We start from the raw sequence: 22,369 nt of genomic DNA on the forward strand, positions 1-22,369 counted from the left end.
ATACACGACAAAGTACAACATCCAACAAAGCTGCAGGTCTTCTCTAATGTTTTACAGGTTTTCTGTATTTCTGGCAGGATAAAAGTCCAAAAGTCTGCTTCTGTTTGGTTTTTTTACGCCCTGCTTTGTGTGTTGTAATGACGAGCAATGTCTGCAGCGGCTGAGCTGGAAGACATAGAAGGAATGGAAACAATAGCCTCGGCTGAGAGGAATGTGTTTATGTGCATCTGCTCTCCAGACTTCATCTTTAGAAACGTGTTCTCTGCTACATGATCATCAGCCACTGACTCACCAGGCAGAATGAAGTCTAACTAAAGTAATTGGTCCGTGGTTCACTCTTAAACGCAATGCGAAGACACGGCGCACCGTGTGGAAAGATAAATCTAAGAAACGCCGTGTTTCCTTGCAGCTGTAGAAAGTTCACCTTCCCTTACACCTCCTGGATGACAAACGACCACCATCTGCTTCTGTCTTGGACTGGGGACGAGAGGAATTCTGCAGAAGTCTGTCGGCTTGGCTGAGCCGGCGTTAAGCAGTCTTCTGGCAGCTGGTGCTTTTCTGAAAGCAGCAGCCATGTTGCAGAATAAACTCATCACCGACGGCCCAACAAGCTGCTTCTGCTGGGTTTTTTTTTTTTAAAGATAGTTTTCTACATCGAAATAATCAGCTTGAGATCTGACTTTCCTCTATTGATTGAATAATTGGAAGTTTAGCCCTCTAGACATACTACAGTAAAAACCAGCGAATAAAAAAAGTAAAACAGGGAGGGGACTCATCTCGACTCAGGGTTATGGGATTGTGTGCTCTGTGAGTAAAATCCTGACACTGGGATCAATAGTTTCACCTGGTCCCATCTACAAAGACTAAATTAAATGTTTAGTGTAGGTTATCTGCTGAGCTGAAATCAGCCGAGTGCAGCTTCTATCTCTCATTAACAGTGCTTAAAAACATCATCTCGCTCTAAAATAAACCAGAAAACAAATCATAATAAAAACAATTACAAAACAGAGATGGTAAATTATCAAAACTGATATATCTCTCTATGTATAGTGTACTTACACAGGAAATCAGGAGGAAATAAAAGAACTCATCTGCTACCACAACTCCAGTGTTTACCTCTTCACTTAGTGTACGTCTGTTTGTTTAAAACAGGAAACTAGGATTATAAAGGCTACAGAACGAAAATAAAACGGTTCCAACTCGGTGGTGAGGGAAAAGAGCTTCTCTCTCAGTAGTAAGTTCTGGCTGTGATGAAGATCCCGTCAGAGTTTGGGATCTGCCACTGAGAGGAGCTCCTGGTGTGGAAAAAGGTCTGTTTCCAGATTGTCCAAAAGGTGAGATTATAAAGTTTCTCTGGCGGTCTCTGAAAGGAACTGGCTCGTTTGCTTCTGGCTCCTTCAAAACGTCCCGCTGGTGTGCAAAACTCCACCGTCACACCTGAAATCCAGCTACTGTCCAGAAGGAGAAAACATAAACAAGCCAGAGATTTCCATCCGTCCAGCTTTGCTCCTCAGTCCACAGCCGGCTTGCGGCTGCTCTGATGCTCCTTCACGGCTCCAAACACACGACACACACACGCACTAAAACACTGTAACAGTGTTGGCAACATATGGTCACTTATGAATGCGCACACACACACACACACACACACACACACACACACACACACACACACACACACACACACACACACACACACACACACACACAACCTTATTGCATCTTATTTAAGAAATGCATTTCACACAGTTCAGTGACTAACCTAAGAATACCCCTGCACACCCGCTCCAACCTGTCCTGAATGTTGTGCAGGAAGAAGAGGCCTGCAGCGTGACCTCTGACCTCTGTGTGCAGGAGGATTCTGCTCCAACTCAGTCTTCACACTTTCCTCAAGAGTCTTGAAGTCTTTAGTGTCACATTCCACCTCATCTCATCCTGTTCTGCCTCATCAGAGGCACGATGCAGGAGGGAGGGCCCGCCTTCGCCAAGAAGGGGTGTTTGAGAAGTTCGCTGGCTGTGGCCCTCTGCGCCGGGTCCCGCACCAGCATCCGGTCCAGGAAGCCTTTGAGCAGAGGGGAGACCTGGAAGAAGGCGGGAAGAGAGAGAAAATAACGAGAATCAGTCTGGTTAACTGTTTAAAACAAAAAAAAAACCCCAAAACTTAGAGAAACTCTTCAATCTCGATGCACAGTCATGTCAACAGAGGAGAAAAAGTTAGACTTTGCATCTGAGACAGGATGTTCTTACATTTTCACAGCGTTGAATTTAACCTCAATTCAACACACAACTGATAAAAACGTCCATTTTTTTTTTTTCTTAAAGAAACTTCTCAGACTATTTAAAACCAGAGTTTCAGTCCAGCATTGGGGTCATGTGCAGCAAGTTTCTGAATCAAATTCACAATTTCATTCATTTGAACAAAACTGAAAGATGGAAATTCATTTGTACTTCTGCAAAAAAGAAAAATGTGAGCTGACAGCTACCCAGTAAAACAGCCTTAGTATTGGACCACAGAAATGGAGAAATGACGAAGCAGAGAATCAACTAAACCACATGCAGACGATGAAGCAGCTGTTTTCTTCCAGCTCTAATCTGAGGTCTCCCCAGAAGAAATATTAAACATGGACTGAAAGTGGCCCATTGAGACTGAAAATCATATCAGATTCTTGGTCCTTTAGGCATCGACTGTAATCCAGAATAAGAGAGAATCGGATTATCTGAACTGTGTAGTTATACATGCTCAGATTCTCTGCGGTTCATGTCCTTCCCAACTCTTCTACCGAGCAGTGTGTTAGAGTTGTCAGCGACAATCCTACAAATTAGCAGCTAAATCTGACGGTATGATGGTTGTAATGATTACACACCCACACAAGGCCTTCCCTCTCTGTGCCTGCAGCTGAGAAAAGCAGCGTGAAGAAGAGAAAGTCTCAAAGAAAGAGTCATTAAAATATGTTCAGAAGAGGCGTTTTTCTTTTATTTAAAAGTTTCCAAAAGGTCTGTGTATGCAGAGGGGAGGGTTCAAAGCAACATCTGTGTGCTGCTCACAGTAAAACTAAGATGTGTGTGGGTTGCCAGATCTATCTGGGTAAACTGCTTGTCTAAGTTTTAACATGTCTGAAATCAAGTCTTAATAAACACAATCAATAGAAGAAATGAATAAACAACCGTAGATGAATCAACACTTTGCATCGTTGTGTTTTATTAACCAACAGAAAGCACAACACAGAAAGAGAGCGTCAGCTTTCGTCTTGTACCTTGTGCAGGTTCTTCAGTTTGGGAGGCAGGTTGTCTCGGATCATTTTCATGGCTTTGAGCGGCGGCTCGTTGAAGTATGGCGGCTCTCCATCCACCATCTCTATGACCATGATACCGAGAGACCAGATGTCCACCTGCAAACAGAGAGGCAGGGCAGTCAGCAGATGGAGGAGGCGGATGGTAAAATCTGAGCCGAGACCGACGGCGAGCGATACCTCAGGTCCATAAGGCAGTCTGGAGATGAGTTCTGGCGCCATCCAGTACGGCGTTCCGACCAGAGACTTCCGTCTCTGCACTTCCTTTGATACCTGGGCACAAAAGCCGAAGTCCGAGAGCTTCACCTGGAGAGAGGGAGGTGTAGACACGGGGAGATGATGGCAAAAAAGAAGAACACACAAAAGGATTACAATGATTTTTTAATACAAAATACAGTTTTATTATTGTTCAAAATGGTCAGAAACCATTTCAGTTTTCAGTTTCAGCTGCGTTCGGTTTTCCGAGAAGCAACTTCCTTCTTTTACTTCTTCAGTCAAGCTCTCCTGTGGATGAAATCAGCCCCCCCCCCATGCCAAAATGGTTCTAGTCACAAATATCTGCCTTTCTCAGGAGGGTTGTACATGGCTGGTTATCTGGCGAAGCAGCTTCTGACGTTGACCACAAGCTGACTGCTGGTCTCATATCAAGAAAGAGAAACGAAACAGACCTGGCAACAGAAGCGATTCTTGCATACAGTCTACAATAAGATCACTTCCACAGAGCCGCAGTGCGGCCTCGGCTTCACATGCAAGCTCAACTTTCCTTTTCTCAAACCTACAAAGCTGATTAATAATAATAATCCAACAGTGACATGAATATCAAGCAGAACAATAAAGGCATTGTTTGAAGCTGTTTCTGAGAGATTACACACTAACTGGAACTGCAGAGCCACAACAAACACACCCAACCCTCTGCTGAGAAACACTTCAGGCTTGGTTAGGTCTGCTTCCCCTGGCAGACCAAACACAACAAGTTGCACCCAGCCCAAAACCAGCAGCCTGCAGCCACAGCACGCAGCGCTGCAGCGGTCTTCCTCTCAGTCTGCAGAGACTGACTTCAGAACCTGTCATGATCTACTGACAATGAACGAAGGTCGTGAAATCTCATGCTGAATGTGCTTCATTAGTTTCTTCCTGTGTACTTTGGCTAGCAGGCAGAATCATGGCCTGATGGCAGCGCAGAGGACGACACCGCCTCTAACGTCATGTCATCAATATGAGAGCTCATTAATCCCACTAAAAATTCCAGTTATGCATCGTTTTCTGCAGACTTTCTGTGCTGCTTCCATATTTCCTCAGAGGAACTTCTTCCTCCGGTTCCACAGGAAGGATGGCAGAAAGATCCAGATTAACTCGGTGAAGAGCTGAAGCTGCGCTCTCCACAGAGGCACAGATCACCAGCAGCAGCTGCATCCACAGTGACCGTTTCACACCTGGTGGATTTACGAGCTTTCACCAGAGACAGCTGGGATGGATCAACATCTGCAGGTGGTAAACATCTGGTGGCAAGTCATCGACACAACATACCTGGAAATGAGTGCAAGTTGCCCGACATTCAGAGTTTATTTCTGCTGCTGGGCGATATTTATAGATGTGTTATGAAGTTGTGAGTATGGATAACGCCTCAACAACGTGCACAAAGTCTGCATGTTGTTTCTCTTCCAAACATCTGAGTTAAGTGTCTCCTGCATGATATAAGATGGTGGGACAGTGGGTAAACTGGGAGTTGTGGGAAGTGTCCTGTAGCCAAGTAGGTGCTGACAGGAATGATTTAAGTTAGCCAAATGTTGCTTAGTGTGTTTAGCACCTTAGCAATGTAAATAAATACCTAAGACGTGTGCTGTTGTCTTTGCTCCGTCTCCTTGTGGGAAGTAGTTTAAGCATTGAAAGTAGGTCATCAAACACAAGTCAGAGCGCTTTAAAGACCACAACACAACTTTTAATATGCCTGTAGTTGACGTGCTGATTCTCATCGAGCAAATCTAGTCGTGCACGAGCAGTATGACATCATCAGAGGGCAGAAACCACAATGAGGCAGTTTTTATTTCCAGCTGAAGAGAACTGATTATTATCTGTTAAAGGCAGGAGATGTTTTCCAGGAACTCTAACTAAAAATCCATATGGGGAACATTTGCATCCATTTCTAAGCAAATGCCAACGAGTCGGTATACATGCACCATCATGCAGAACTGTGGACACTAAAAACTTTCTGATAAGATCATTAAAGGCAGAAAGTCTGCAGGTGCCTCTTCTGCTTGATGAAGCCCAACAAGGCAGATGTCGGCCTTCAGTGTCACTGTGCCACTGCATTCAGCTGCAGATGGAGGCTACAGGAGAAAACCACATAATGTCAAACCACAAACATTGATCTGCTCTCATTAAGGGCGTTGTGGTTTTCACAGCTGATCTGCACATGCACGGAGGTGTATGCTACTGCAGGAACAATGGAGTCAGCCAAAACTGCAACAGGCCATTACGACGCCATTCTAACTTCTACATATAAACAAATAAAACTTTGGGATTTGCAGAACTAAATAATGTGAATGAAAATGTGGACACAGATGGACACACAACGTCTGCAACATTGTGAGTCAGTAGAAGATGTGGTTTGGAGCAACAAAGTGTCGACCATTCAGCAGGAGGTCTTAACTCATCAGACGACGCATACGTGACAACCTAAAGCAGACACTACTGCAAAATTATGTCACATGCTGGCTTCAGTTTTCTCCAACTGACCAAGACTTTGACACTTTTAAGCTCAAACTTCTGTGTTAAAAATCATTTTTGACATTGAAAAGTAACAGAGTTTCTTTTCTCTGGCTTTTGCTGTGCAACCATGTTGGTTTCATTTTCTGTAGAAAGCAGAAACCTTGTAATCAGACAGGAAGTGATACGAGATCTGCTCCAGTTTTCAAATCATGTTTAAAGTAGTATTAGGTTGCATTTCTTCCTTTAATTGTTGTACAAGTACTTATCAGTGGCCATGGTGTGTTTCTGGGTTTTGAGTAAGAGGAAGAGCAGCTGTCTGTCCGTCATGTTCATTACTTAAAACCTCCTCAAAACAAACTTTTAGACGCGACACAGCAGGAAAAGCTTGTGTGTTGATGCTAATAGAGTGTAAGCTGTATGCATGTATGATGCTGTAAACGTACAGAAAACCTTTATTCACCTTGTTTTTTTTTTTAAACACTCTCTCCATTTCTGTCATGTCTGATAACACAATTTACTGCATTCTCATTCAAGTTGTTAACTTTATGAAAAAAAACATTTTACTCTCGTATCGGCCTCTTACAAACTGCCTTTTCATTCCTAAAATACCCAAGATGCAACTGTTTCATGGAGTGTTATGTGCACAGAGCAGTGTGAAGACCGCCACATACCCGGCCATCGTGAGTGAGAAGGATGGAGTCACTCTTTATGTCTCTGTGGATTACTCCCTGAGTGTGAAGGACAGACAACGCTTTCAGGACAGACACACACACTGTGGCAATCTGCTCCTCGTTCATCCTGGAAGAAAGAAAAACAACATGAATCACTGGAGGAAAACATAAAATATGTGCTGTTATGGCAAAAAACCAAAATATTGCAGGTCATGTGAGTAAAGAGCTTTTCTGTGTGCAGCAGCACTGCCCCCTGATGGACAAGATTTAAACGATTAAAGACAGAGTACTGGAGCAGATCTGTGAAGTGATACATGTTGGGCATCGTTTCAAAGATTGTGCTCATCTCCTGAAAGATTAAAAATAAACCAAATGCAACGTAAACAAGCCTCCACTTGTCCTGACTGACTCTTCACAGTAAATACTGAGGAGGTGTAGATGCCTCTCGATTACAACTGAGGATGAATTTTGATGTAATTACTTTGTTTTTCCAGGATTAAAAGCTTTAGAAGTTTCCAGTTGAAGCGACCGACTTCACAGACAGGTAACCTGCTTCAACCAACTTCACACAGAAACTGGTTTGTTTATACAAGTTTTAAAGACTGGTACACCCATTCAGATAAGAAGATTAAATCCCATTCCCTCCTTGCCAGCAGTACCATGTTTACCTTCAGTGCTTTGAGTGTATTCAGAACAGGTCCAGTAGCTACAACTACCTCCATCCTACATTTTGTTGAATGAACAAGCTTGTCACGGCTTGTCCTGCAACTACAACGAAGAAAACACGAAGGGACGCTGAAACCTACAGGCTGCGTTGGCTTACAGATTCTGACGATCACAACTTTCTGAGATCATTTATTATCAGTGACTGAACTGTGGAAGTCAGTTCGTGTCAGGGACTTCAGAGTGAAGAGTCTTGTAGTTTTGACCACGTTAAATTACTCAGCATGTGCATCCTGCGTTTTGTTCCCCACGACACTGATCAGAGCTTAAACCAGCAAGTACACACACCACAACCGTGTCATTTGATGAGAGATTAATTTAGATTAAAGAGGTTTCTGTTGAACTCCAATGTCAGATGTTGGTGTTTGTGGGTTTTCTGGCCAGTTAAGAAAGAGCTTTTAAAGTGGAACTATTTTGTGTATTCCAGGCTAATTTATTTTTATTTCTGAGACCAGAAGGGCTGGGATTGATGGAGTTATTGTCACAAATGGCTTTATTTACTTCAGACCGACCCTCTCTGTAGGCTGTCAGATCAGCCTGCGGGCAAAACGAGTGGATTGAGACTCTTCCACATTAAGCCCCGCCTCCCGCCACTGCACTACATCGGGAGCGCGCACCGCAACTGCTTTCGCCGTCATTGTGACATCTCAAACAGAAGGATTAGGCTCATATGAACTCAATAAAAAAACAAAATACAATGTCAACACATAGCATACAGCCCTACATGTTGGAACCTGAATCAGACCCTGAAAACGAAGTGGAAAACAGCAACCCACAGCAACGAATGCAGCAGGATGTCTCTCTTTGGTAAACTCACCAGCCATCGTTGGAAATAACTTTATCCCATGTTTTCCACCCGCCTGATGTATTTGTACATGCCCTTGTTAACCAGTAGAAGGTAACCAATCACCGAACCTTATCCCCCGGGACGTCACAAGGATTTCCAAGTAGAAAAAACTCTCTAAAACGATGTTTTTCGTCGCCATGGAAACCGAACGGAGAGAGTGCTGAAACTCAAACTCAAACATGCGTTTAGGTGATAAAAAACAGTGCCGTTCACATGTCTGATGAGGATTCAACACTAACACTGTAGAAAGCTCAGAAAACTTGAAATACCATCATAGGAACCCTTTAAGTCATTTGGTTGTTCTCTCCACCAACTGTTTGCCATTTCTCTGTATGATAAACACTGTGGTTTGTTAACGCTACTCAGGGTTCTTTATTGTAATTCTACATGTTTAACTTGAGGGGAAGGAAATTACAATCTGCAGGTTGACGCTGAGTAAAAAGGCAAATACAACAGTGCAACTAACTTATTATAGTAGCAGGAAACAAAATGCAATCCTAAAAAAAACAAAAACCAACAACAATAAAATAAAATAAAAAGTGAGTGTGGGACTGAGATGCAGAACTAATTATTACACTGTTCAGATGACAAATTGCAGATAATTATAATTAAGGTGACTACATATTGTACAGGACAATGTTGTATAAAGGGTGAGAATGAGAGTTTATTATTGAGGAAATGTTTAGAAAATGTGTCTCCATGTGAACCTTCTCTGGGAAGATGACTTAACAGAAAAATGAATCAGTACATAATTTACAGATGTTTAGAGCTTCAGATTGGGCCACAGAAGATCACATTAAATAATATCTATTAAAAAAACCTCTTAAAACTAATCTAATTACCTAATTACATGGGTTTCTCCAGAAGATATGATCAGGTAGATCATTAAAGCATCACAAAGGGGAGTTGAGATGATTATTGTGGCTTTAAATGGGCTGTAACTTTGTAGCTTTGGAAGACACATATTTTCATCCAAACCCATTTTCCCCAGTAATGGATGGATGAAACTGTCCCAATAAGAAAGAGAAAACATTTCACAGTGCCAACTCTCTGGACACGGCGCTGAGCCAAAGCAAGCAGACAACACTTCAAACCATGAAGTTGTTTTTACCTCCATCATCACATTTCTCACCTTGTATGAGTCACAATGTCAGTCAGAGCTCCTCCCTCCAGAAACTCCATGACCACCCAGAGCTCATCCCCCACCAGGTAGCTGTTGTACATCTCCACTACGTTCTCATGGTGATAATCGCGCATGATCACCACCTGCAGTTTCCAAGGAGACAAAGGGAGGCGGGGTTTACATTCCTGTCGCAGGCCAGCCTGATGACTTGAGGCGACTGCAACGGCTGAAATCTGCTGCGACAGTCATCAGCTGAGGTGAGAGTGAAACGGAAGTTCAACCTCTGACTCCTCCGGGAATGTGTCAGCGGTAGATACTTTATCATATATATTTTATTTCCCACAGAAACGGGATCTCCATGTGAAAACAGCTTCCTGCTGACTTTAGAACTGACTGTGAAAAGATGATCATTGCTGGGAAATGTGGAACACTTTTTTTTTTTTTTAATCACAATTTCTAACTCGTATTCACCAGAAGACTGTTGTTGTCATTTTATGGTTTAAAAGCATAAATGCAGGTTATCTGATCAGACAGTAAAGCTAATAACACTGCAGCGTCAGCAGTTTTAGATGAAATCTGCAGTCAGATGAGGAACTTCTCACCTCGTTGAAGAGGAGTTCTCTGCGCTGTTGTTTCCTCAGGTCCATCTTCTTCACAGCCACCAGTTTTCCCGTGGTTTTCACCGTGGCGATGCACACAATCCCAGTGGATCCCTCGCCTATCTTGATGTAATGGTCCAGGTACGTCCGCGGATCGCCAGGATCAACCACCATCTGTAGTGCTGCTCTGAACTGCTCATGTGAAACCCGCTGGGGCTCCCTCTGTGGCGAGCGGCCCTGGGGAGGAGCGCCTGATGCTGGGGGCCCAGTGGGCACAGGGGGCCGGGGAGCTGGAACGTTGGGATGAGGGGTGTGTGGGTGCTGGGAGCTCTCGGGGGTCAGACTGGGGTGGGAAGTGTGATGAGAGTGCTGGTGGTTTGCAGGAGGCTTGGAGCTGGAAGAACCTCTGGTAGGACCGCCGGAGGGCCCGTTGTGAGGAGACGATTCGTGGTGTCGGCCCGCCTAGAAAAAACACAATGTAAAAAGCATTTAATAAGAATATTTTAATTAACAAGCTGCTTTTTACAGGTGCTGTAATTTAAGTACATTAATAAAAATATTTTAAAAAGCACATTTATGCTGCAAACATGGATAAAACAAAAATCAGACACTTTACCCGCCTTTCATCATACGCACATCATGGAGCAATCACGGAACAAGAATTTATTTTGGGATTATTAAACAACTAGAATCTGCCATGTTAATGCGTTATCACATTAACAAATTAATTTACGCAAATATTTTACACCTGTTAACAGAGTTTTTTCTAAGTGCGCTAACTCTGAGGGATGGCAGTCATCTCATCAGCATTTAGGGGGAGCAGTGCTGACTTTGACTGCTGTTGTGTTGAGTCATTTCTCACTCTAAACTTCACAGAGTTTCTATAGAATGTGTGAAGCCTAAACAAAATCTCTTTTTATAGCAAAAAGTAAAAAAAAACAAAAAAAATAAAAAAAACAGACTTTCCCTCCAAATCTGATGGCTGTAAATTCATGATTAGATGCTGTTCCCTCTGAGTTCAGGAGGAAGGCATGTTTACACTGTTCTGAAATGTATCCCGCTGAAATCATACAGTTAGCTGGAAGTATATCTGGAAATTTTCCATACTTTTTAGTAATATTTAGATTTTATTACATTAATATTCCATTTGAAATCTACAAGAAAAGTTTGGACTGCTTCAGTAAAGAAAATACAGCTGTTAAAATGTGTTTATAAACCAGAAGTTACTGCATTTTTCTTCTTCATACAGCAGTTCTAAGAGGCAGGTGTGTAATACACCACTTTAGATTTCATTACTGAACTTTGTGCGATGCACTTATTTGGAGTTGAGAATTTAAGCAATGCCCGTTACTAAAAATAACTCAAATAGGCCAGCTTTAGGAAACTGCAAACAATATAGACCACCCCAAAAACCCCCAAACTTTATTTATTTCTATAAACAGCAAAACATTTCCTGTTTACATTTACATTTCCTTGAACTTTGCTCTAACATTGTTATAAATGTATAATAAGCAGTTGATGAGAAATCAGCACAAAGAACGGTGAGAAGAAGTTTCATCTACTCTCCCCTCGTCAATACCGCTCCTCTGGGATGCTGCTTTCTTGCTTGTGTCAACATTCCTTACCTGTCCGGTGGGACTGCGTCCACCTTCACTGTCTGTCCTTGGGTAGGTATTGAACGGCCGTGCTGTCTGCTGGGCAGTCTTCATCACCCCTTCGGTTATTGGCAGGTTTGGGGTGCGGATGTTGGGTCCTGAGAGGGGCCTTTTGTCTCTGGGAGACTGAGGGCTGCCGTCCCGGGGCACATAGCTGGATTTTGGCCTGTGGTCACCTGGCGGATCCCGGTGACCCGCCGGCTCCTGGAGAAACGAAAGCAACGCATGAGAGGAAGGCAACAGTCTGGAGACGGCGAACTCCCCTGCTCCAGTATCATTACAGGACCGTTTACAGCGTGGATACGTTATGAAAATGAAATGAAATGAAATCATCTGAACAGAAAGGTAAGAATGTGGGTTGATCATCTGTCAGTACCTTGTCCCGGTCTCTAGGCTCTCTGTCTCTGTGAGGAGGGGGGGGTCCAAGACCAGGTCTATCCTTATGGGCCCTGCTGGGCTCTTGGCCTCGAGGCTGTTGCTGGGGCCGACCCCGGATTCCCTCATCTCTCTGAGCAGGACGGACTCCGCGCTGACCATGGTGGGGGTCAACTCCACCCTGGTGGTCTTGCCTCGCTCTATCTCTGTGAATCAGAAGGAGACAGTTAAGCTTGTTACATACCCCAAAAGAAGCAAGAACCGAGTTTTTGTTCTCGAGGCTGCAAGAACAAGAAAAAATGTCTTGTTCGTCAGGTCCATCCATCCTCCAGGAGAAGCAGGTCGGCAGCGGGGAGGGATCACTGCGGGGGGTGATGTCTGCTTTATGTGCAATGAACCCGGTTGTTACCTCCACCAAGGAGGTCATGTTTTTCCCAGCGTCTTTTTGCTCAAGATAACTTAAAAGATTACGGACGGATTTTTATAAAAATTTCCAGAGTTGTTGCAAATGTGAAAATGAAGAACTGATTAAATTCTGGTGGTGATCCAGATTACTGTTTGGATCTAGGAATGTTTTAAAAGGATTCTTTAACATTGTTAAACATTGTTTCCGCTCTCCGAGTGCGTTTCTCTAGTTTCATAGTTTCTCTAGTGGTGCAACTTCGTCCGCGGCAGGGCGGGTCGTGCACGCGGCTGGGTCCGAGTGTTTTAATGCCACATGTAAAAATGTTCCTACTTTCTCACCACCTCGATCAGCTGTTTTATCAAATCAATCTGTTTTACCTGCAACAGTAAAAACGCGGAAGCAGCAACTCCGCCTCATGCTTTCTCCGTGTTAACCACGCCCACCTCCAATGTCCGACCAATCACACGATACTTCTCGGAGCCCCGCAAGAAAAAAGTTCTGGCAGCCCGATGTGTCAAGAACTGTCTTCAAACGTGTCTGCGAGAACAAAATGACGTCATTTTCTTTTCGGAGCCTCGAGAACAAGAAAAAAAGTTCTCGCATTAGTGTGGAACAAGCTTTAGTGTGACGGTGGTGCAACAGATCTCTGGCTGGAACAACTAAACATTCGCTGTGTCTGATAATCATTACACTGTTTCCAATAAGAACCCCCAGCTGCTGGGGGTGTCATTTCCACCCTTACCTTTCGTGTCTGTCCGACTGGGAGTAGTGTCTGTGATGAGGATCTCCATTCTCCTGGCCCCCTCCTCCACCTGAAGAGCTGGAGTCCCGGCGGGGCTGGATGGGAGGACTGCCTCTTCGTAGGGAGTTAGAACGAGTCACAGACATGGTGTCAAACTCATCCAGCAGCCATGTTAAAGAGCCGTCCACGCCCAGCTTGCTGCCGCGTACGATGGTCTAAAGACAAAGCAGATTATATGCTGGAGGATCAACAAAGAGCTCCTTACAAAGATTGTATCCTGATCAGGGACAATATTAAAATTCATTATCTTAATTTCTAAAGGATCAAAAACTACATCTAGAGCTGAGTATTATTATAATAAACAGACAGCAGGACTCTTCCCGACACTGCTCTATAATTTACAGCAAAACCTAAAAAGTTTAAACAGTTACGCAGCACTGCGAGGAGAATAAAGTTTATTACTAATAGTAATAATCAGGAAGCAGAAACAGAATTTTATTTAAAGGCTTTTAATCTGCATAACAGATCTACTCACTGCCACAACTTAGTTCAGTGTCTTCACTTGTTTGTCTAAGACTGGACTGTATATTTATTCACGACATTTTGCACTTTGTTTATATAAACAGATACCGTTTATCATCTGCTGCAACTTCAGCCAATATCGTACAAAGAATACAGACATGCAAAGCATCACTTTAGTCTCCTGCCAAAGAGACTCTATAGAGTTACACAACGTTGTACTTGCAACCGTTTTGTTGTGTCACTCTTTAAAATAAAAACATTTTAGATCACATTTTTTGGGGTAAATAAACACTTTAGCATTTGTGCATGACTGGAAACAATGCACACACTGCTGAGTCACACATGCTGAATCAAATATAGTCTGCAGAGGTCGCCGTGAGGACAGACTATAAATGATCACCACAGTGAGCAAAAGCACCAATAATCATCCAAAACTTATAATTATAGGTCACGTCTTCCACTTGTGTTGTTTACCATGTTTGTTTTTACTGGTGAAACAACCCAAAATGTTTATAAAACAAAATTCTGACTTCGAAACACAATTCAGTATATTCACCTTTCGTGGTTCTACAGTAGTGATAATGGTGGCATCGATGAAAGGTTTGGGCCTCCTGGCTGTGTCTTCGATGAGGGACTGCCATTGCCGCGGCAACCCCACAAACTTCTGTTCCTGCTCGTCAAAGTCTGTGTGTACACGATGCTCAAAGTTAGATGGAGCAGAGATCTGGATCCGAGACTTCTTCTTTTTGGTGAACATGATGACGGGTGAGGCAGCTTCAGCCCAGCATCAGATCTGTGTGGAGACAGGAGGAAAGGTAAGCACGGGAAAACAAAATGCAAACATAAAGGCTTGAAGGGGTCAAAACACCATTCATGCATGCAGACAAGCACATGTGACAATATCTTTTACAGGAGGAAGATAAACACTATCGTAGTGTTCATAAAGTTTTCTCAGAATGCAGTCTGGATTAGTTCAATAAAACAGGATTACTGAGCTGATTAAAACGAATTAAACTCATTCTTCATGTCCAACTGCTTTGTGGGTAAAGATACGGTAAAAATAATGTCTAAAACTGACATCACCTCAACAATAGGTGACTGGTGTTATGCATGCATTTAATCAAATTAATAAACACTAAACCAGTTTATTTCATCTGACTGAGCATTAATGGGCCTCGTGGCATAAAGCGAGATGTGGCCTTTAGCTGAAGGTCACCGGTCCGCTCAACAACTAAACCCGTCATGAATTACAACACAACTGCTCTGCAGCATTGCCTGGAACTCACACATCCAGTCTGGAGGAGAATAATCGAGTCATTTTCTCACCAGCATTCATGCTTTCTTACTATTTCAACCTCACTTCTGATCAGAGCTCAGTATCAGTGGAAGGTAGTACACATGCATGCCAACAACAGCCTACAGGTTCACTGCAGGAAGCTCATTTTCATTTAGATAAAACAGATGTATGCTGGATTGACAGGCTTCTGAACATTCATTTTCTCTTGAGGACATGTGTGATGGTTGCAGAGAGTTGGTGGAAGCCAGGTTGTGGTGCTGTTCCTCTGGTTGGGACTAAAGGAACAGCACCACACCCTGGCTCGCAACCAAAGCAACTGTAAGGATGGGTGCTGAGAGCGCAGTCATACTGCAAGGGCCAAAGAAAAACATCTGCATCTGTAGCTGCAATGCAAGATGGGAGGGGGGGGTGTGGGGGGTGGGGGGGTCTCTCTTATTAATTTAACTCAGTTTGGGATTACCTTCTACATATTCAGGCAAATGAAACTGAAAAGTTCCTCTGCCCAAGTCCCGCCTGAGTTGTTTGTCTTCACAAGTAAGTAATAGTGGATTAAATAGAAAGCCTAATTAACAGGTGAGTAGTTTTCAGCTGTATGAGCCTGACCCTGTGAGCTGCTGATCAGTCCAACATGCATCTGATTCTTTGCAGATAAAGTTTACATACAGGTTGTGGCTCCTAAAAGAAAACTTTAATCTGATGTGAAAATCTGAGGGTCAGACGTCAGTTGTTCAGAAAGAAAGAAGAGGATGGTACAATTTTATTTACAATTCATTTTTGTGTGAACTTTAAAGTCGAGTTTTCTAAAAAAAAAATTCTAAAATAAAATGTTCTAAAAATAAAAATTGTTTTGCTTTGAGTGAAAAAAACATCAATTAACAAAAATCCTCAAAAACTGGATCGATTTGTTTGGAAAACTAAATAGCTCCTTACTGAGGGGGTCATTTGTGCAAACTCAAACCAACAGAGTTGGAATTATAATACATCAAACTTTATGCACAAAATTAGAGGTGCACACCTTCCACGTTTACATGGACACATAGGTATTCAGATTAAAGCCTGATCAGAATAAAAATGCTTCATATTAAAACAATCAGAAGATTCTGATTATGTTCATTCGGATCAAAATTTCATTCCAATCAAGACAAATGGGTTGTTCTGAATGTTGTTCAGATCAGTATGCATGATATTCCACATCTCATGTAGCAAATTATCCACACCGCAGATGCCTGCTGCGTCAGCTATACATCAACATAACCCACACTTTCCAGCTTGTATTGCAATGTTTGCTTTACTCAATAAGGACCAAATTAAAAAGACCAAAAACCAGTTGCATCTACTGGTAAACTTGTTGGGAGAAAAACAGAACACATCAGTCTGCGATAAAAACACAGTGTTTGGTTACTGGAAAGGAATTCTAAATGATTCAGGAGGGAGAAACTAATATTGGTGTGATGGTAATAAACACACACATGAAGTGGTGTTTTTACTTGCAAATAAAAACAGGTACAGGAGCAAATCAATACAGAATCGTTTTATCCACATGCTCGCTGAAACTCAACCATCTGTGTCACTGGGACTGCAATGCTTAAAATAAACGGCCAGTAAAAACATCCGATTCTTGCTGGTCATTGCCCATAACCAGTCAGCTTGAAAATTGCCTCAATATGGTCACCAGCCAAGCAACTGGTGCATCGATAATTTCAGTACTGTAAACTCATAACAATTATCTGCACTGTGTCGTCATACTGTGAGACAATTACAGAACCAAATGCATCAACTATGTCTACTCCTGATAAAATCACCTGTCGTCAGCCATTAGACAAAATGAAAGCCTACAGATGAAAAATAAACAGCTGAGAGACACACCAGCTGTTGACTAGAAGCAGATTCAAGCCAAGCAGTTGGCTAGGAGGAGTGTTGGAGCTGATCAACGGAGCCACGGGATTCTCCTGGTTTTCAACACAACACTGTCCGACTCACTCAGTTTACTTTTGTTTTAAAAAGACAAAGTTAAAAAAGGCAATGAAGCAGATGGAGGGGTGTGAGGACAGACGGTGGGACGGGTCATAAGCTGGAGGGCATGAGTCATGCTGCTGGGCCTTACAGGCTGTAGCGTTAATAAAGTTTTTCACAGCAGGAGTGTTTGAAGTTAAGCGGGACCCACCCAGAAACATGCTGAGAAAACTGAGTTTGCAGCCAAATACACACAACTTCAATCCAACAGACTTCAGCGTAGCGTACAGTACCAGGCATCAACAACCCATTTACAAATGTGAGAAGCGAATGCTCAAATGAAACTAGTTGACAAACTGTAAATATTTTGAGGCGTGGTGTGCTTGCCACAGATTTACTGTAACCAGACTCAGCTGTTGCGTCCGTATCTTAATGAAAACATAAATCAAAAGTGAAAAACCAACGTTTTTAAAAAGTGCATCGACTCAAATGTAAAAATATTTTTAAAAAATGATTTTTTATCCTACAGACATTTCCTCTGCAGTGGCACCGTTAAATAGGGATTAAATATGAACCTTGTTACTTTGGTAAAACATTATTCATCTCCACCCAGCAAACTCCTCCTCATTAACAGTTTCATTACAAAACCGGCGTAATATAAACCAGGATGGAGGTCTATCTATGGTGTATGGCTCCGATCACGTTAATCTATGCTTCTTAGTAATTAAACAGCATTGAGAAAGGATGATGAAAACTGAATTACCTTAAAAACTCATTACTTTGGGAATGATGTATGGAATAAAAAAGGGAAGAATGCAAGGAATATGGGTTTGAGAGATAAAGAAACGTAAGAAATACAAGCCTGAAGTAAAAATGAAAACTTATTTAAATGTGGACACGACTCGCAGGAGTTAAAGCGGAGACGCGGAGCGACTCGCAGACTTATTGTATCCAAATCCAACAACAGTTTGCAACGATTGAAGTCTTTTCACAACTTGCCGTTTCATCGGCCTCCAAAGTTTGCAGAACATTGAATAGTTTTAAACTTCTTTTCTAAAAACTGCACTGATGAAAAGAATTCATGAATTCTGGTTTCATAACGTTGTAACAAACTTTTCAGCACATTTGGCGAAGTGGCAAGGTCACATGCATAACTGAGCCGATATTTCAGTCTAGAACTAGATTTTTAATTATAAAAATAAACAACTTTTCATCCACCAACTAGTCCTGGGATTACCGCCACGACAGGCACCAACGACCTTGCAGCCACAGCTCCGGCTGGCCGCCTCAGCAATAGAGGCACGGAACACAGCCCATTCGGACTCAATGTCCCCCGCCTCACCCGGGACATGTTCGAAGCTCTGCTGAAGGTGGGAGTTGAAGCTCGCTCTGACAGGGGACTCAGCCAGACGTTCCCAGCAGACCCTCACAACACGTTTGGGCCTGCCAGCTCTGACCGGCTTCCTCCCCCACCATCTGAGCCAACTCACCACCAGGTGGTGATCAGTTGACAGCTCCGCCCCCCTCTTCACCCGAGTGTCCAAGGCATGTGGCCGCAGGTCCGACGATACGACTACAAAGTCGATCATTGAACTGCGGCCCAGGGAATCCTGATGCCAGGTGTACATATGGACACTCTTATGTTGGAACATGGTGTTCGTTATAGACAATCCATGACGAGCACAGAAGTCCAATAACAAAACACCATTTGGGTTCAGAGGGGGGGGACCATGCCTCCCAATCACTCCCCTCCAGGTCTCACTGTCATTGCCCACGTGAGCATTGAAGTCCCCCAGCAGAACAATGGAGTCCCCAGAAGGAGCACCCTCCAGCACTCCCTCCAAGGACCCCAGAAAGGGTGGGTACTCTGAACTGCTGTTCGGTGCATAAGCACAGACAACACTCAGGACCCGTCCCCCCACCCGGAGGCGGAGGGAAACTACCCTTTCATCCACCGGGGTAAACCCCAACGTGCAGGCACCAAGCTGGGGGCTGATGAGAATGCCCACACCTGCTCGGCGCCTCTCACCATGAGCAACTCCAGAGTGGAAGAAGGTCCAGCCCCTCTCGAGGGTACTGGTTCCAGAGCCCAAGCCATGCGTCGAGGTGAGTCCAACTATATCTAGTCGGAACCGCTCAACCTCGCGCACAAGCTCAGGCTCCTTCCCCACCAGAGAGGTGACGTTCCACGTCCCTAGAGCCAGCTTCTGCAGCCGGGGATCGGACCACCAGGGTCCCCGCCCCTTGCTGCCGCCCAGCTCACATTGCACCCAACCCCTACGGCTCCTCCCGCAGATGGTGAGCCCACGGGAGGTTGGTGGACACCAGCAGTGAGGGATGCCGTCAAGCTGAAGAAGGAGTCCTATCGGGCCTTCTTGGCCTGTGGGACTCTGGAGGCAGCTGATGGGTACCGACGGGCTAAGCGGCATGCGGCTTCGGCTGTTCGGCTGTTGCCGAGGCAAAAACTCGGGCATGGGAGGAGTTCGGCGAGGCCATGGAGAAAGACTTCCGGACGGCTTCGAGGAGATTCTGGTCCACCATCCGGCGGCTCAGGGGGGGGAAGCAGTGCTCCATCAATACTGTGTACAGTGGAGATGGGGAGCTGCTGACCTCAACTCGGGACGTTGTGGGTGGGTGGAGGGAATACTTCGAAGACCTCCTCAATCCTACCAACACGTCTCACGATAGGAGAGTCCACGGGGTGGACTCTCCTATCTCTGGGGCTGAAGTCGCTGAGGTGGTCAAAAAGCTCCTTGGCGGCAAGGCCCCGGGGGTGGATGAGATCCGCCCGGAGTTCCTTAAGGCTCTGGATGCTATGGTGCTGTCCTGGCTGACACGCCTCTGCAGCATCGCGTGGACATCGGGGGCAGTACCGCTGGATTGGCAGACTGGGGTGGTGGTCCCCCTTTTTAAGAAGGGGGACCGGAGGGTGTGTTCCAATTACAGGGGAATCACACTCCTCAGCCTCCCTGGTAAGGTCTATTCAGGGGTCCTGGAGAGGAGGGTCCGCCGGATAGTCGAATCCCGGATTGAGGAGGAGCAGTGTGGTTTTCGTCCTGGTCGCGGAACAGTGGACCAGCTCTATACCCTCTCTGGGATCCTGAAGGGGGCATGGGAGTTTGCCCAACCAGTCTACATGTGCTTTGTGGACCTGGAGAAGGCATTCGACCGTGTCCCCCGGGGGCTCCTGTGGGGGGTACTCCGGGAGTATGGGGTACCGGACCCCCTTGTACGAGCTGTCCGGTCCCTGTACGACAGGTGTCAGAGCTTGGTCCGCATTGCCGGTAGTAAGTCGGATTCGTTTCCGGTGAGGGTTGGACTCCGCCAAGGCTGCCCTTTATCACCGATTCTGTTCATAACTTATATGGACAGAATTTCTAGGCGCAGCCGAGGGGTTGAGGGGATCCGACTTGGTGGCCCCAGGATTGGGTCCCTGCTTTTTGCGGATGACGTGGTCCTGTTGGCTTCATCTGGTCGTGATCTCCAGCTCTCGCTTGAGCGATTCGCGGCCGAGTGTGAAGCGGCTGGGATGAGAATCAGCACCTCAAAATCTGAGACCATGGTCCTCAGCCGGAATAGGGTGGATTGCCCTGTCCGGGTCGGGAGTCAGGTCTTGCCTCAAGTGGAGGAGTTTAAATATCTCGGGGTCTTGTTCACGAGTGAGGGAAGGATGGAGCGTGAGATCGACAGACGGATCGGTGCGGCGTCTGCAGTAATGCGGGCTCTGCGCCGGTCTGTCGTGGTGAAGAAGGAGCTGAGCCAGAAGACGAAGCTCTCGATTTATCAGTCGATCTACGTTCCTACCCTCACCTATGGTCATGAGCTGTGGGTCGTGACCGAAAGAACGAGATCTCGTATACAGGCGGCTGAAATGAGTTTCCTCCGCAGGGTGGCCGGGCTCTCCCTTAGAGATAGGGTGAGGAGCTCAGTCATCCGGGAGGGGCTCAGAGTAGAGCCGCTGCTCCTTCGCATCGAGAGGAACTAGTTGAGGTGGCTCGGGCATCTGGTCAGGATGCCTCCTGGACGCCTCCCTGGTGAGGTGTTCCAGGCACGTCCCTCTGGGAGGAGACCCCGGGGAAGACCCAGGACACGCTGGAGGGATTACATCTCTTGGCTGGCCTGGGAACGCCTCGGGATCCCCCCCGCAGAGTTGGCAAATGTGGCTGGGGAGAGGGGAGTCTGGGCTTCCCTGCTTAGGCTGCTGCCCCCGCGACCCGACCCTGGATAAGCGGCAGAAGATGGATGGATGAAACAACTTTTCATTTGAAATGCATGTTTCCTTAAGACTGGAATTCCTATTTTGATGTAATTGTCATAAAAACATTTTCTACAGATATACAATCAAACATTTCTTAATTTATAAGTGACAAAACCAGAAACTAGACCCCAGCTGGGGGGCTTCCATCCATCCAGAGATCAGCAGATAACCTGGGATTAGTTGGAAGCAGTTACCTAAACTACTCATAAAATACTTGCTCAGTGTCGTTTGAGGGTAGAAAATGAGAATAAATGTCTCAAAATGAAGGAAAAGCTGAGTCAGTGATGCTGATTGAGTCTTTCAGTCTGAGTTTGTTCCTAAATGCAGGAAGATCCAAGACTGTGGGTGAAAAACTGTATTTTACTGCTGCTGCATGGAGCCAAGAAATAACACATTTCATCTAATGAGTTATGAAAGACAAACAGGAAACAAATGACCAAACAGGAAGTAACCATGGCGTTTTCAGGAATGCTACCCAGCTACAAGCAATCAAGAGGACCAGGAACAACACTGATATAAAGTCAAAATGTGTTTTGCCCAATCTATGATTATTGATCCATTAGGGTCAACTAACAGCCACATAAAGCTCCGGCAAAATGTCCCAATTTCAAACACAGGATTCAATTATTTTCTGTAAAAGGGACATGGCTTCAGGGGACCTGACCTTCGCAGCGGTTACAGTGAGGCTACGCAGCTGTACGGGGCAAAAGCTTGAAACTCAGCATGAAAAATCAAAAGCACTGCTCAAACACTCTGCCTTGTGTTTACCTCTGTTCAATGTTCAGAATATCAAACATCAACGCTGCTTTCAGCCTCAAAGTAACTCCCTCTGCCACCACCTACAAGCAAAATTCCCCTCAATCCATCTCTCTGCTCCCCTCTTCTATTTAACGTTTCCCACCATCCTCCTTCAACTCCCTTTGACCTCCTAAACTCAACCTCTCCCCCTTGTTTTCTCTCCTTGTGCTGCTCCATTGCCACCCATGTCTGCCTGGTTGAGCAGTGAGAAAACCTGTCTGATCAGCGAGCCTGAACCGGGCTGATGAGCTCTGGCTGAAACTGCTGTCTTCTGGCCCGGTTCAAGCATTGTGTATGGGTGGTCTGCACTCCTAAAGACACCATTAGATGTAATGGTAGTGGTGGGACTAAACTGGAACCAGATCCAAATATGTATGAATAAGTAGAACATATACTTTCTA

The 22,369-nt window shown here is 44.8% G+C and overlaps 1 protein-coding gene across 2 annotated transcripts in view; it reads right to left on the reverse strand.

Annotated features, from left to right (window-relative positions):
- Window positions 1-1,925: 1,925 nt before the first annotated feature.
- pak4 (p21 protein (Cdc42/Rac)-activated kinase 4) overlaps window positions 1,926-22,369 on the reverse strand; it is a gene marked incomplete at its 3' end in the record, with an annotated part of 30,541 nt that continues 10,097 nt past the window's right edge. For both annotated transcript variants that reach the window (XM_079246126.1, XM_079246127.1), the window contains exons 2-11: window positions 14,219-14,455; window positions 13,141-13,355; window positions 11,994-12,198; window positions 11,588-11,821; window positions 9,966-10,424; window positions 9,373-9,506; window positions 6,671-6,797; window positions 3,471-3,596; window positions 3,255-3,389; window positions 1,926-2,081 (exon numbers count right to left, since the gene is read on the reverse strand). In XM_079246126.1, the coding sequence (XP_079102252.1) occupies window positions 1,926-2,081; window positions 3,255-3,389; window positions 3,471-3,596; window positions 6,671-6,797; window positions 9,373-9,506; window positions 9,966-10,424; window positions 11,588-11,821; window positions 11,994-12,198; window positions 13,141-13,355; window positions 14,219-14,419 (1,992 nt within the window). In that variant the 5' untranslated portion in view covers window positions 14,420-14,455. The remainder of the gene's footprint in view (window positions 2,082-3,254; window positions 3,390-3,470; window positions 3,597-6,670; window positions 6,798-9,372; window positions 9,507-9,965; window positions 10,425-11,587; window positions 11,822-11,993; window positions 12,199-13,140; window positions 13,356-14,218; window positions 14,456-22,369) is intronic.

Source organism: Telmatherina bonti (assembly GCF_933228915.1).
Source record: "Telmatherina bonti genome assembly, chromosome: 9".
NCBI classification, from domain to species: domain Eukaryota; kingdom Metazoa; phylum Chordata; class Actinopteri; order Atheriniformes; family Telmatherinidae; genus Telmatherina; species Telmatherina bonti.